The sequence below is a fragment of the Podarcis liolepis genome, assembly GCF_965112155.1.
Source record: "Podarcis liolepis genome assembly, chromosome: 13".
Classification (NCBI taxonomy): domain Eukaryota; kingdom Metazoa; phylum Chordata; class Lepidosauria; order Squamata; family Lacertidae; genus Podarcis; species Podarcis liolepis.
The window spans coordinates 21588239-21603674 of record NC_139573.1 but is presented as its reverse complement, the minus strand read 5'-3'; the positions used below and the strand labels follow the sequence as shown (position 1 = coordinate 21603674).

Below are 15436 nucleotides of genomic sequence, written 5' to 3'. Positions count from 1 at the left end.
GGGAAGCTTAACAGAGTGGGGTTAGTTTTAATAATGAGGACAGGAGGTGGGTATTGGAGCACATTCTAAATAGTGGAGCAGTTCCTTCCACTATACTCACAGCTGGCTCCTGTGGTCCCAAAACAAAATATTTAGATCTCTGAATACCCCAGTAAGGGGTATAACTATACTACATTATCTTTTATTTTGGTTTTATGCCACAGCTTCCTCCCCCAAAAAACCATGGGAACTGTGGCTTGGTGAGTGTGCTAAGAATTTTCCATTAGAGATCCCTGCTCTGCACCACCAACACCACAGAACTACATTTCCCATGATTCCTGGCAGAGAGGGAATTGCTACTTAAAACTAATTTAAACCAGTATCATAGATATTGCAAATTTTTAAGGGAGTTTGCGACCACAAGGCATGGTGCTGACCTCTGGCTTAGAAGCCCTAATAGCAGGAGGATTGCCTGCATTAAGTATAGATAAAGGTGTGTCTGAGTGTGTGAATAAACTAGCCTGCTGTACAAAGGCAGACCCTTGCTCTGCCCAGTTTTGCCTCTTGCCCCGCCATGGCTGGCATGTGGCCCTTGGGAGGTTGCTCAGAAAGGAACTCAATGTGGAAAAGGCTCCCCACCCTGAGGCTAAGAGATGCTGACTGGCCCAGCCTCAGCCAATGGCTTCCTCATGACGGAGAAGCGATTAGAACCTATGTATCTCTGCCTCAATTCTACACTAGCTTTCACCACCTCCAAACACTATTTTAGAGTGCAGGGGCATATATATTAATAATTCTTTATTCAGGATGCTGTGTGAAATCAGGAACCAACTTCAGCACCATGTAGCACCATTTCCCTGTACAGTGCTGGTAAACTCTACAGCTCCCAGGTCTACAACCCCTGACACACTGGGTAAGATTCCCATTACTGTCTCTTCTGCATGCTCAGCAACAGAGGCGGAGCTGTTGTTATTTCAATAGCAGTAGGAACACAGGAAATTGCCATATGCTGAAACAAGACCATTGGTCCATCCAGTTCAGTGCTAACTACACAGATTGGCAGAACCTCTCCAGGGTTCCAGGCAGAATACTTTTTTCCTGCCCTTACTGAAGATGCCAGGAATTAGAATTGGGACCTTCTGAATGCAGGGCATGTTCTCTGCCAGAGAGCTGCAGCCATTTCCTGTAGTCTGTAGCTGTGGTCACAGAACATGACTAGTGGCCAGATATCTATGGCTCTTTAAAGACCCACAGATTACCACCCATCTGTCTCAGAGGCTTGGGGCAGATTGCAGTCATCTTTATCTCATTTTTATCCTCACAAAAGTGCCTGGATTATTGTTGTGGGATGGGGATGACAGCTGATCACAAACAGCAAGCCAATTTAGACTGCACATACCCTTGCGGTTCACTAATAAGGCAAAGCCACCCTATCAAATTATGCACCTGGCGTGCAGGAGAAGGTGCGCCATCTTGGCTAGTGTTGGACAAGGACAGCAGAGGCCCAGGTTCAACTCCTGACTCTGCCACATATTTATTTATTCCATTTATATATCACCTTTTCCTCCAAAGAGCTCAAGGTGGGGCACTTGGTTCTCCGCTCTCCATCTATTTTATCCTCACAACAACCCTGTGAGGTAGGTCAGGCCAAGAGACAGTGAGTGAAGAGACAGCCTGGAAGCTTGCTGGGTGGCCTTGGGCCAGTGACTCTCTCTCTCTCAGCTTAAGCTACCACGCAAGGTTGTTGTGAGTGAGAGCAAAATTGGGAGGGGGCCGCTAAGCATCACCTCAAGCTCCTTAGAGGAGAGGAGGGGTATAAACTTAATAAACAACTTAATAAACAAGTGAAACAACATTTCACCCTGAGATCTAAGACACAAGGGTGGTTCCTCTTTGGAGGCTCCACCTTCCCCAGCCACAGCTCAGGGGGTGCCATGTCCTCTAAATATAGACTTATTTCGTGCCTCCCACACACTTGAGATTTCGCACATTCCAGGCTAAATTCAACTCTTCCCCACTGCAGCTAAATCCCATCACATCCCCTTCAGCTGACTCAGGAATACCCCTCCCAAACTCACCTCAGCCTCTCAGCCCCACTTTTCTTTAAGGTGGCTGTATTTATCTTTACCTGTCCTCCCCCCCCCTCCACCAGCCTTGGAATTTCATACTGAGTTTTCAAGTGAGGGGTGGCGCATCTTTAAAAACACCCCTCTCTGCTCCCTGGGTCTCCACAGAGTCCGGGGTGGCTCGCTTTGTTTATGTGTGTTAGGGAAACACGCATATGGCCCCAAACGCACGACCCCGCTGCTCCGTCGCCACTTGTTTACCTCCAATGCCGCGCACAGAGGTGGATGGGAAGCTGTCTCTTAGCAAACAATGGAGCTGTGGCTGCTCTAATCCTGGACTACCTTTCTTTGCGTATATTACTCCCCCCCCAAAAAGGAAGGAAGGAAGAGCAACTGTTCCATGAGATGCCCCAAAATTCCACCTTAAGAGGCAGTGATGTCATCACGGGGTCCGCAGTACCAGAAGGCGCAGCCTGCATCCGGAGACCAGGGGTGGGGGGCGGGAGGCAGAGACGCACAAGGTGTGTGGGGGGGACAGACGGACAGACTGACTCCTATTCGTCGACATCCTGCATCTTCCTTCCCCCCCCCCACCAAAAAAGCAAAAAGCTCCCCATCATCCTCTCCATTCTCCCTCTGCTCTCTGCTTCAAGGGGCTTTCTCAGTCCCCTCAAGGTGCTGGGGGAGCTTCTTATAGCCTCTGTCTTCGCCTCACTGGTTGATTTTTATTTTTTTTAAAGAATTTTGGTTGGGGGGAGGTTGGGGGTGAAGATTCCCCCCTCCATCTCTGCTCCTTCATCTCTCTCAAAAATATTATTAAGCCACAAGGGGTTGGTTTGGCAGGTAAGTATGGGCCTTCAGTGGCTACATTGTGTGTGTGTGTGTTTGTTTGTTTGTGTATGTGTGTGTACATCTATAGTGTGTGTTTGTGTGTTGTTTTGTTTTCCCCTGGGGCGGCAGTGGGGGAAGGAGGTGAGGGGGGGATCTTTGAGTGTCCCCTTTTACCTAACACTGAGATCATAGGACAGAAGGAGGGGGGGAGTTTCAGCACCTGTGAGGTGACCGGCTGCATGTTAACATTGGTGTGCTTGTATTTTGCTCATTAGTGCCAGCCTAGCTGAGAGAGAGAGAAAGAGACAGACAGACAGACTTGCTTCTGTTGGCTATTTGTCTGTCTGGGTGTATGTGTGTGTGTAAGAGAGAAAGATGACTGTCAGTTTGTGGATATTTGTGTGCTGCCCACTGCAGTGTGTGAATGAGTGAAGGATAGCTTTAAGTGTATATGAGGAAAGAAGGAAGGAAGGAAGGAAGGAAGGAAGGAAGGAAGGAAGGAAGGCCAGTCTGCATGTCTGGTGGACATATGAAGGTGTCCACTAAGGTGTGTGAAAGAATGGTTCGAGTGTATGGGCAGTTTGTGTGTGCATGTGTATATATGTCTGGGACTGACAGATTATGACTCAGGCGGTGTGCGGCTTGTGTGGTATGTGAGCTTGTACGATTTCAACTGGTGCATGAAAGAAATTAGCGCGCCTAAAGTATGCCGACAAGTACCAGTTATTAGGATGTGCTTGTTCTAAGGGTCTAGAGCATCTGTGTCCATGGATACAGGAGAAACAGGTGAGGATTTGTGTGCCGTTGCGTCTTTGTGTGGTGACTGTAAGTGTCTGTGGTGTCCCTTGGGCTTTTCTGTTGTGTGATGTCTGTGTTGGTGTGGTGCGCCAGTGAACTGGAGGGGGAGGGGTTTAGGAAGAGAGAAACATAACTCCCATGAGAAAACAAACACAAACACACTGACACACTGACACACAACACTGAAGTAAAGCTCACAGAGAACATCATCTCACTTAGCCCTATGTACATACAGAGAGATCATAACAGAGACAACCAGAAAAAGCAGACACCGTGCATGCCCCCCCACTCTTATACACTCTCACGCATTGATCATTGTCATACACATGTGCTCACACTTGCATAATAGCTCACCCACATTCACACAAGCCGGCACTCCAGGCGCCCTTGCCTTCTTACCCTCATATAGCAAAGGGCAAAGTGAAACATCTGAAACAAATTTTGAGGTAGGAAGAAACCAAAAATCTTATATAGTTTGAATGCATGTGTAGAAAATAGACAGTGGAAGTTTTTTTTAACAAACAAAACCAAACCCAAACCACCTCTTATATCAAAACTCATACTGACATTAATTATATTATATTATACTATACTTCTAAACAACCTTTCAATCATAATGGCTACCATAATGGTTTCAGATGAGCACAAACTTTAATGATTAACAATTCAAATAATTTTACAGTACCGTCCAAAGCATGCTTACTTAGAAATAAGCACATGTGAGTTCAGCTGGAACTTATGCTGAAGGAAGTTTGGATAGGGTTACAGTCTTTAATAATAAAACCAGACTGCAGTTCTCTGTCCACTTTCTGGGGAATAATCCCCCACTTAAACCAATGGAGCTTATTGTTTAGTAGACCTGTATAGCAGACCTGCTGTTAATTATCTGCAGATGAAGGCACTTTGAGTGGCTGCGTATGATGCTGTGCATCTGACCTAGACCTCTGAATGTCCTGGCTGCTGCCTTAGCCCCTTCCTATCCCACCCTCCACATTTGTACATTCTGATTTATAAATTTGAAATCTGGGGGGTGAATAATTCTAAGCTAAATGTGTAAACATGTTCAAAGCTTGGTGGCAATACTTCAAACACATGCACAGCACTCAATAAGTGGTTTTGAGACTAGACATGCTTCGCTGATTTTTAGCTCTGCCAGTCATCCTATCATGCAAATAAGTCTTATTCCAGAATCCGATCATGCAGGTGTGACTTACTCCAGAATATGGCCATATGCAGTCATTTTGCTTTCTGTAAGGTTGCTCTCACATGTAGAGGTCTACGCTTGAACAAAATGTAAACAGATACAAAATTGTCACACTTTTACTCTTAAGTTACCAGTAACATCTTCTGAAGCACACATAAAACGTTGCCTCAAAATGCACCATGCTGCCTGTAAACATGCCTGCCCTCATATTCAAACACACCACTTCATTCACACATGCACAAATACCTAAGTGCACAATCAAATCTGTGTCACTGTACAGTCACCTCCACTCACAAAGAAACATACACAAGGGAATAGTGGGTATCGCAGTCCTCTCTTGTGCATTCACACACATCCTTAATTTGAACAACAACAAAAAAGATCACACCAGCATAAATATCACATACACACACTTGATTGCATATTCATTATTTTCATATAAGGCTGATTCACACATGCACACGCCACTTGATGAGAGACAGGCAGCTGAATGTGTGAATGCTCCATTGAAAAATATTGCATTTGAGGTGGAGTCACCAAGTGATCAGTTGTGCATGAAGGAACCAGCTCTGAGATACCAACTGTCCGTCTTTTAGGTGCCTTTTAGAATGCACAGCCAGAGCCAAGTAGACACACCATCAACACAGCTATGGCTGTGGTCCTTTGCATTCATCTGGGAGAAAGAGGTACAAAACAGGGTGCAGTTTATTTCTGAGTAAACTGAGCACAGGATCACGTTGCCGGGCTTACAGAATAGTGTTCTCCACACAAAAAAATACAAAATCAGTTCGGAACACTCATGCTGTGACACACACACACTATGCATACCATGTCATCCCAACACAGAGATCCCTGCACACACTCACAACACATGGCTCTATCCTCAATTACAGATTTCTTCATATACAAATTCTGCTCGCACCTATAGTTACTTACTACACCCTTACACACAATACATACATTTAAACCCACATACTCATTTCTGCACCCAAACTCATCACATGCATGTATCACTGCAAACAGACACAGGCCATTTCCCTTACACACAAACCCACCATATAAACCCATTTTAAGATAGGCAGAAATGCATCGCCCCGTATGTCACTTCCTATCTTAACCAGCGTAATCCTACCTAAAGAGACCCATTACTCTCTGCACATGCATCTCCATCTAAACATTTTTCAACGAAGAAAGAACCCAAACGCCAACTTTTTAATTAAAACAAAAGCCCCTGAATCCAACTTTTCAAAACTTCCATTCTAACATTGATTTATTTGTTTGAGGGATAGCTATAAAGAACTAAACATTAAGGTTCTGTAGATGCATTTTTAATGCAATAACATGTTCATTTGCTGAATTTAGTATGCATTACATATTAATTTTCAAAAAGCTCTAAATTCAAAAGTATCCATAACAGTATTTAGTTATTGTATTGATTTCCTGCCCTCCCTTCTTCCGAAGATTCCTGCACTGCAGGCAGTTGGACTAAATAACCCTCATGGTCCCTTCCAACTACAATTCTACGATTCTATGATGAAACCTAAGGTGGTATACACACACAGGCTCCCACCCTGGCCCTGGTCCAAATGGAGATCAGTCTTCATTTCACCTGGGCAGCTGCATTATGTGTCTAGGAATAATAATAATAATAATAATAATAATAATAATAATAGGTGGGTGTTTGTTTGTTTCTAAAAAGAATAATATGAATTTAGAGGGCAAGGGAAATGCAGGCAAAATTAGGTCAGGAGAAATTGTTTGAGAATCTATTTTTTCCTCCACATGTATTTTAAGTCTCTATTATGCACTCATGCAAACCCTCCCACATTCTTTCTCTCTCACTAGTTTCTCCTTCCCACTCCACTCCACTTTCCCTACTTCTTCATCTCACAGCCCAGGAAATTGGATGGCGCGGCAACAGTGCTGGAGGAGAGACATTTGCCTCCTCACCTGCCTAAAGCCAAGCCAATTCTCTCTTTTGTACCGAGAAACATTGCACAGCCACACAGACACACACAGTCCCCTCTGTAATGACACAAGAGTATAGGAGAGGTGGGTGTTGGGACTGGGCAAGGAGGTTCCTTGGAGATGGCCAAGGGTTGCAGCCAATGCTGGTTCTTCTCAGTGCAGACCATTGAAACCAATAGGCATGATTAACTTAGGCCCACAAATTCTAGTAGGTCTGCTCTGAGTACAGCTAGCACTGGACATAATCCCCAGTGTAAAACTTCAGGTGCAGGAAAGGGGAGAAGGAAGAACTGGAGGGGAGGATGGATAGGTCAGTGGGGCCTATAGAGAGGCAAGCAGAGGCCATAAGGAGGAGGAAGTAGCCATGGGGGAAGGGCAAGCAGTGGGGCACTGAAATTTCAAGGGATAGCATGGGATAGAGGGTGAACTGGGGTGACCCACCAAAGGGAGTATAGGAGAGCAACCACAGCTAGGAGGTAGAGGAGATTTCAGGGGGGACCCCACAAGAAAAGTGGGGGTGCACTGGGGTCAAAAGTCATGTGGGAGAAAGTGGGGGCAAGGAGAAGAGTGAAGGGGTCCTAAAGGTGGAGGAGAGCATAGAGGCTACCCAGCCCCTCAGCTTCAGGAAGATCATCATCAGGGTCTGTAGAGAAGTCAGCAAGGGAAGCCGGGTCCACTGCAGGAGGCAGGATCTGGCCGAAGATAGGAGGAGGAGCTGAGAGAGAACCAGAGTCAAGTGGGGCAAGAGTGGGGAGTCATGGGGCAGATAGGTTGCTACCTGGAAGAGAAAAAGGAATTGGTTTGTTAGTGTAAAGGGGGGGTAGAGTCGGAGCCCAACAGGTGCAGCAGTATGGGGAGAGGGCTGGGAGTCGGAAGTGGGGAAAGTGGGAACTGGAGAAGATGACAAGGAGGGAGGGAGGGAGGGGTCGATGGAGAAGGAAAACTGGCTGGTGGCCAAGAGAGGGAGAGATGAATTGGGAAGCGGTCAATGGCAGTGGAAGGGCAGTGCAGAAGCAGTAGATTGAGTCTCCGTTCGAGAGGAAGGGGACGTTGAAGAAAGGGGGCTAAGTGAAGGAGAAGCAAAAGGGGGGGGGTCTGGGAAGATAGGGCAGGAGGCAAGCGAGAGAAGAGAGAGGGGGAAGGAAGGGTGGTAGAGGGGTGGAACGAGTCGATATAAAAGTGAGCAGGGTGCTAAGATTGGGTGGGTAGTTCTCATGGTGAAAGAGATGGGGAGAGGGGACAGAAGAGGCCCCTGAATGAGAAGAAGTGGCATTTCTCCTACACGTGAAGCTCAGGCGAGCATCTATTTTGCCACCGTTACACTTTGAGTGTGGAGATTGCAGAGCTGCTTCCAAACTTAATGTGGTAAAGGGGCAAACTAGGCACTGCCTGATTTCTGTGCAATGAGGGAGAAGGAGGCAAGTCTCCGTGCAAGAAAAGTGTGTGTAAAGTGACCTTAGGCTAAGCAGAGGATGGAGGGGCGAAAGGCAGAAGTTCCCAGGGAAAGAAGGACAGCGATAAGAGAGTAGAGAAGGGAGATGTGGCAACACATGGAAGCAGGGAAGGAGAGGAGACCATGAAGAAGGAAGAAAGGAGAAGAGGAAGAGGGTTGATGAGGAAGACAAAGTCAGCAGAAGAATGGAAGGGGGGAGGATGTGAGGCTGTGACAGAGAAGAAATGAATGAAGGGTGAGAATGAATGGAGGACAGAAAAGAGGGGAGGGTGGCCAGAGATGAATGGGTATCCTAGGACTTGGAGATAATGATGGCAGAACTGCATGGACAGGCACTTGGAGAGGATAATGGAGCGCCAGGGGTGATGGCATGAAGCCTGCAGTGAAGGACTGCCGTGATGGTCCACAGGGGTCGAAAAACGATGGTGGCAGAGGGCTATGGAGGGAACTGAAAAAGAGAAGGGGATGCAGAGGGCAGGAGGGAGGGAGGGAGGGGGAGAGAGAGAGAGAGAGAGAGAGAGAGAGAGAGAGAGATGGGGGGGTAGAAGGAGGGAAGCCTGTGTGTAAGGATGGAAGAGATGGAGTGGGAGTGACAGAAAGAGAGGAGAGAGTGATAATGGCAGAGGGACGCAGTGGCAATGCCGGTCATTACGAGAGGGATGGGAGGAAGAAGAGGAGAGTGGAGAAGCGTACATGGTGGGATGGGGAGGGCGAAGGCGTAACGCAGCAGGGAGCGCGAGTGGCCAAGAAGCGCCATGGAGGGAGCGAGAGGAAGAAGGGGCGAGGATGGCAGGGGCCACGGACAATGGAAAGGACGGCGGTCCGAGCGGAGTGTCGGCGTGCGGATGGATAGATGGATGGTGGGGACGGGAGCGATGGAGGGCAGCGAGCGGAGGGAGAGCGGCCGAGGCTGCGGAGGACTGTGGCGGAGCAGCCGTCCGCACTCACCTTCCCTGTCCCTTTCTCTCTCTCTTTCTCTGTCCCTCTCTTTCGCAGACCCCGGCGCTGCGCCGCGGGCTCTTTCTCTGCCAACTCCTGCCTCCTCCTCCTGCTGCTGCTACTGCGCCCGCCCCGTCTAGAAAGAGCCTCGCCCCCCTCCCCTCTTGGCCGCGCTCCCTCCTGCCTTCTCCTTTCCCCGCGGCAGGAGGGGTGGGGGGAGAGGGGGTGGGCCGAGGAGGAGGAGGGGCCAGGATGACGCCTCGCGCCCTGATTTGACACCTGCGCACCGTCGGGGGGCGGCCCCCCGCCTCGGCCCGCGCCGCCGATGCTGAGCTCAGTGTGCGTCTCCTCTTTCCGCGGGCGCAAGTCTGGGAACAAGCCGCCGTCCAAGTCATGTTTGAAAGGGGAGATGGGCCGGAACGAAGACAACGACAAGATAGTCATCAACGTGGGCGGCATCCGGCATGAGACGTACCGCAGCACCCTCAAGACCCTGCCGGGCACGCGGCTGTCGTGGCTCACCGAGCCCGACGCGTGCAGCAACTTCGACTACGACCCCAAGGCCGACGAGTTCTTCTTCGACCGGCACCCGCAGGTCTTCGCCTACGTGCTCAACTACTACCGCACGGGGAAGCTGCACTGCCCGGCCGACGTGTGCGGGCCCCTCTTCGAGGAGGAGCTGGCCTTCTGGGGCATCGACGAGACCGACGTGGAAGCCTGCTGCTGGATGAACTACCGGCAGCACCGCGACGCCGAGGAGGCCCTCGACAGCTTCGAGACGCCCGAGAGCCAGGACGATGAGGAGAGCGGAGACCTCAAGCGCCACTGCCTGCAGGAGGACGGGCGCAAGCTGGGCCGGTGGGCCGCCATGCAGCCCAAGGTGTGGGCGCTCTTCGAGGACCCCTACTCCTCCAGGATGGCCAGGGTGAGTAGCGCTGGGCTGGGGGCTCGGGGCACCCACCCGCTCACCTGGTGTGGGCAGCATGGAGGAGCAGGATAGAGATACCTATGACTGCTGCTGCTGTTATTGCTCTTAGCATCGTGACTACTAGCACTGACGCTCTTGTCCCCACTAGTGGCACAGAGGAAGGGGAGCGGGGAGGCAGGGTCCCTGCCCCCAGGAACTTACAGATCTAAATGTTGACAAGAGGAGTCAGGGGAGAGTAGCAGAATAGGGGCAAGCATAGTTAAGGCTGGCAGAAGTTAATCCCACTCTGTTCATTGGGGCCAAGGAAGTGCAGAAAGGTTTGAGGGCAGCCTTGGTTTGTGTAGGGGAGAGGAGAGGCGAGCACCCTTGCTTTTCTCTCCCTCCCTTACACTGAGTCAGGTCCCAGGTTTTTTTAGCCCAGAATGACTACTCCGACAGGAGATAGCTTTGCAAGGTCTCAGGCAGAGTCTTCCTCAGTCCTGCTACTTTTTACTTGGCGAGGCAAAAATTAAAGCTGGGACTGTCTGAGTCCAAAGCATGAGCTCTGCCTCCCTGAACTGAGTTCGTTCTCCCAGTCTCTGGTTATGGCTGGAGGTGGGACAGAGTAAGCAGGAGAAATTTCTCTTTAAATGTTATTTTGCTTGTTTTGCAAATGTCCCTTGGCTCTGTGCAACAGCAGGCCTTCTAGCCTTCTTCTTTGCTGTAAACCCTGACAACTTCCCAAAGAAACCTCCCCCCGCTCCGAAATTGTACTTTTAAGAAAAAGGGGTGCAAGGGGCAGGCAGAAAAGGTGAGATGTGAATGATCAAGAGTGGAGGTGCAGGCTAATGTTGGAGGTGCAGTTGAGATGTGCAAGACTTGTCCCAAGCGAAATGGGCAATGGCACAATGCGCAGACTAGCGCAGAGGGACTGGTGTGCAAGGGTCCATGTGCAATGCTTGGTAAGCATGGATGGATGTGCAAAAGGGGGGGAGAGAGAAGGATGTGTGAGTGGCACTGGGTGCTGGAGGTGAAGGCAGATTATGCAGTAGAAAAGATGAGGTTGCCAGTCTGAGTGTGCAAACAGAACAGACTGAGAAATGGAGATGTTCTGCAGGCAGGGATGTTTTTCAGGAGCTGATGGCACCAGTCACATCTTAGGCACACACAAGCGATGTGCACCGTGCACTGAAGTGCCCTGTAGAGAGAACATATGATAGTCAGATGCTGCAAACAGACATCTAGAGGAAGGAATGGTTGGCTGGGAGAATACAGAATGTGGAACGGAGAATGGTGCAGGTTTCAGAGGTGTGCAACGGCACTGGAAGAGGTGCACTCAGCCATGTTGAGGCATGCAAAATGTTGCAGAAAATAGGAGAGGTTAATGTGCAGGCTAAGAGGGGGTGACTGAACGAGCCTGACAGAGAGGGGCAGTGATTCCGGTTCAGGGAAAGCATGCAAGAGACCAAAGTGTGAGAAATGGAACTGTAAGAAGGAGAAAGGAGCGTGAGGAAAGGAAGGGGATCATGCAAGGAATGCTGTTGGTGGCAGTGAAAAGGGGGTGCAAGGAAAAAAGTTGAGCTCAAGAGTTGAGCACCACGGGACATGAGCGTGCGAATGAGTGTAGTAGTGTGTAGCAGCAGGAGGATCCTGGCACGCATGCGCTGGGCTTATGACTTGCTTATCGGTGTCAGGGTGAATGCCTTGATCTCCAGCAGGAGGTGCTGCTAAAACAGCTCCGAGTCCTTTCTTCACTGTCCCCCAAAATAAGGTCCCCTGTCCTCCTCCTCTCTGGTCTCCCCACCCCCTCCACACACAGTTTACCTCAGGTCTCACTTGCGCCCTTCCTGAATTTTGGAATCCTCTGGTCTCACTGCAGTTTTGCGTAGTCCCCCCACCCCCACTGCATGCCCCACTGCCAAATATAGGGATCTTTCCTTTTCTCTCCATTCAGCCCAAATCGACATCATCTATCCAGGGAGAAACTCCAGATCTCCTCCCCCAATCTTCAGCAATGCAGTTCTGAATTGGCTTCCCCCCTCCCAGTGTGCTTGAATAATGCTGCTCAAAACTGCCCCCTTCCCAGACACTGCAGTTTAGAATCCCCCATCCTGCACTGCACCCCCAAATATCGCTCCCCTTACTGTATTCCACCCCGTTCTTTTCCCCTTTTCTTTTTTTAGCCTATGCAGCTAAAGCCTTTCTTTAGGTAAAGCACTGTATAACTTCTTTTTGCAGAGCAGCTGAAGGGGGGGGGGTAATGAAAGGCTGCTGCTTGTTCTCTCTCTCCTTCCCCCCCACCCCCGGCAACCCCTCCAGCATTACCTCTAGGACAATATTAGTGCTTTGCTATCTCTAGAACTGCAGAGCCAGCGGGTTGAGAAGGGGGGGGGAGGGGGCACCGCAGTGCAGTGTGGAAGCCCCAGAGTTTGCAGTGCAAAGCCGGCATTCTGCAATCCATTCCCCCTCCCCTCGCCCCAGGCAGCTGTTCTCAAGGGTGCAAGGCCTGTCCGGTCCCTTTATTCAGCCCCCCCATCCTCCCCCATGCAGTTGGGAATGCAGCCAGAAAAAGTTACAGCAGGGAGGAAGAGAGGACAGGAGTGTTGGGGAGCAGGGAAAGGAGGGGGTTTGCTGGCAGTGGGAGCCAAGAAACCAACGGGACTATGAGGCAATGCTGCATTCAGGTGGACATCACGTCAGGGATTCCATAAACAGAGGAGCTGGTTGAGAACTGAAGCCAGCATCTCCCCACTACCAGCCGATATAACTGTAGCTCCCCACTTAATGCATTTACAGAAATGGCATATGTGTGCTATAACTACAGTAGCACGCCCCCCCCCGCAACCTTCTCTCTTTAGGCATTTGTGTATGAATAAAAGACGCAAATCAGTACTGAAGTTTGCAAAGTTGGGGGGGGGGGAGTTGAGGTTCATGCCCCAAGCACAGTGTTTGAATTACCTGCTTATGAAAAAGGATGCAAAGAGATTGGCCCCCATCCACCACTATCCTTGCCAGACAGGCAGTCAGAAGGAAGGAATATGGACTGGGGAAGAGGAGATAGAAAACCATATCGGTGGACAGCATAGTGAATAGATTGATGGGCCAAAATGCACTTCTGAATAATGCTTCTCCAATACGCAAAGACACATTTGCTTCGTTTTCGTTCACTCTGCACACACCAGCATGCATATTTTATAGTGATGCATAGGCAGGCCGGGGCTACAAAATCTGTACCAGAGCATATTTGATAGCTGCATCTAAGTCCCTGCGTATCAGAGAGGGGTAAAGTGTGTGCGTTGAGAGAACAAATAGACAATGAATGAATAAAGACACACACGGAGATCCTCTTCTTCCTCTCCTCCCCAGATCTTTTCACATCACAATCGTTCTTTTTAAGTTTGGCTTTTCTCTATCAGTTGCACCTTCTTTTAAACTGGACTGTGTCCCAACTTTGATCCTGGAAGCACTTCAAGTCCCTTCATGGTATATAGACAAGGAAAAAGTTCCAGAGGGGCAGCTGCATTAATGTGGTGCACCAAATATAAACCAAGAGGCAACCTTAAAACTTTTGTCACGGGCTCAATGGCAGTTCCTTGAGTAATTATGTATAATCATGTATATATTCCCATTTGTGTGGGTAGAGAAACATATTATATAACATAATTTGATTAAACCCAATGTAATTCCAAGCATGTTTGCTTGGAAGTTCAGTGGGACTTTGCAGCTAGCAAATGTGCTCAGGGATGCAGTCTCAAATTGTCATTTGTAGTGTACAAATGGCGCTTACTCATAAATTAAAGACAAAGTGCAGGTATGTGTACATATGCCTGTATGCAAATGGAAAGCATAAATATATGTACTCAGGACTGTTATTTCCCTTTACATTTCTCCCAACACTACTATTTTGTACTTTAACCACGTTTGAAGTATGGCATGAGAGTTTATTTCTTCATTAGCTGTGTGGACAGCAAACGCATACGTATACTCACAGCTACATAACAATTAGGGAAAATATCACAGGCAAAGCAGCTTCATCTTTGTAATAAGGTTCCTGTATATATTATATTATATTATATTATATTATATTATATTATATTATATTATATTAATGTATATATTTTTAGGTATACATGCACAAGGGAACAAAGTATGGCCACGTAACTCAGACAAGCCTGTTTTCAGTACGCAAAGGGTTATATGGAATAAATGGGGAATGTGTTCTTTCAGGGAGTATGTTTAAAATGATGAAAATCAGATAAGTATCATTTACCACTGCATGCATTTTTCACGCCCAGATCCTTGTTCAGGGCAAATCTGCACTTTTTAATCAAATCGGGAACTAGGAACCCCGACTTCAGCATCATATAAAATGGATGATTTTTTTCTTTTCCTGCCAGCCTTGCAAGGGAAGTTCTGAGTTAAAATCCAATATACCCCTTCTCTGTAATCAGCTATAAAGTTGAACCTTGGACCAAAAAAGGTTGATGCATCCAAAGTATTTGTGTCTGTCCAGCAGACTGAGAGCCAGTACCAGCTTCTGTGCTAAGGGAATTTATTTTTAACCAAGTTCACCTCTGCCTCTCCATCCCATCCTCACCTGTGATGTGCAAACATTGCTTTTATTCTTGACGCTGAAAGAGAAGGCAAAGTCTTTTTGTCCTATAGGAGGCACTAGAGAGACAGTGCCAACACTGCAACAGAGCTGAGTCTTTCTTTTATCCTTTTAGCAAACTCTGCACAAATTTACGTGTCCCTTTGCTGGAGATCCTTGCTGTGCCCCCTTCCCTTTCATATTAATTCTCTGGCTTTCGTCTTCCCTGCATGATTAGCAAGCCAGTGCAGAAATTCTGGTTCAGCTTCTTAGGGAATTCAAAGGAAAGTAGATATGAGGGGGGAGAGAGGATTTTTTTTTAAAGGCTTTTAATGACTCTTGTGAATAATGACTGCAGAAAGGGAACAGATTCCAGATGCTGGTAAGAGCCAGCTACAAAGGGTGGCTTCTCTTATTTTTTACAATGTGGGGCTCAAGCATCCCAATTCTCTAGTCTCCCCTTGTGCTAGTTTAAACACCTCCTCACTCAGAGAGTTTTGGCATTCAGCAGCCCAATTCAAATTTGCCAGCCTCCATTCTTGTCCCAAAGGCTACAGAAGTTCTGGTCCTGAACACCATCTTAACTCACAAGCCCATCTCCTTCTCCAATGAATCTAGGAGACCTAGTTGCCAGCTCCCACTGTTTTAACCTCCTAGACTCAACACTCCTCTAATTCAACTACCCCCATCCCAGTATATC

At 48.3% G+C, this 15436-nt stretch overlaps 1 protein-coding gene across 7 annotated transcripts in view; it reads left to right on the top strand.

Annotated features, from left to right (window-relative positions):
* Nucleotides 1-2523: 2523 nt before the first annotated feature.
* The window catches only part of LOC310691795 (voltage-gated potassium channel KCNC1-like), a 51204-nt gene continuing 38291 nt past the window's right edge, over nt 2524-15436 (top strand). For all 7 annotated transcript variants that reach the window (XR_014518565.1, XR_014518566.1, XR_014518567.1 and 4 more), the window contains exons 1-2: nt 2524-2888; nt 9296-10163. Coding sequence is in view for 4 of the 7 variants with exons in the window: in XM_083471907.1 (XP_083328033.1) it covers nt 9564-10163 (600 nt within the window). In the remaining 3 variants the exon portion in view is untranslated. The remainder of the gene's footprint in view (nt 2889-9295; nt 10164-15436) is intronic.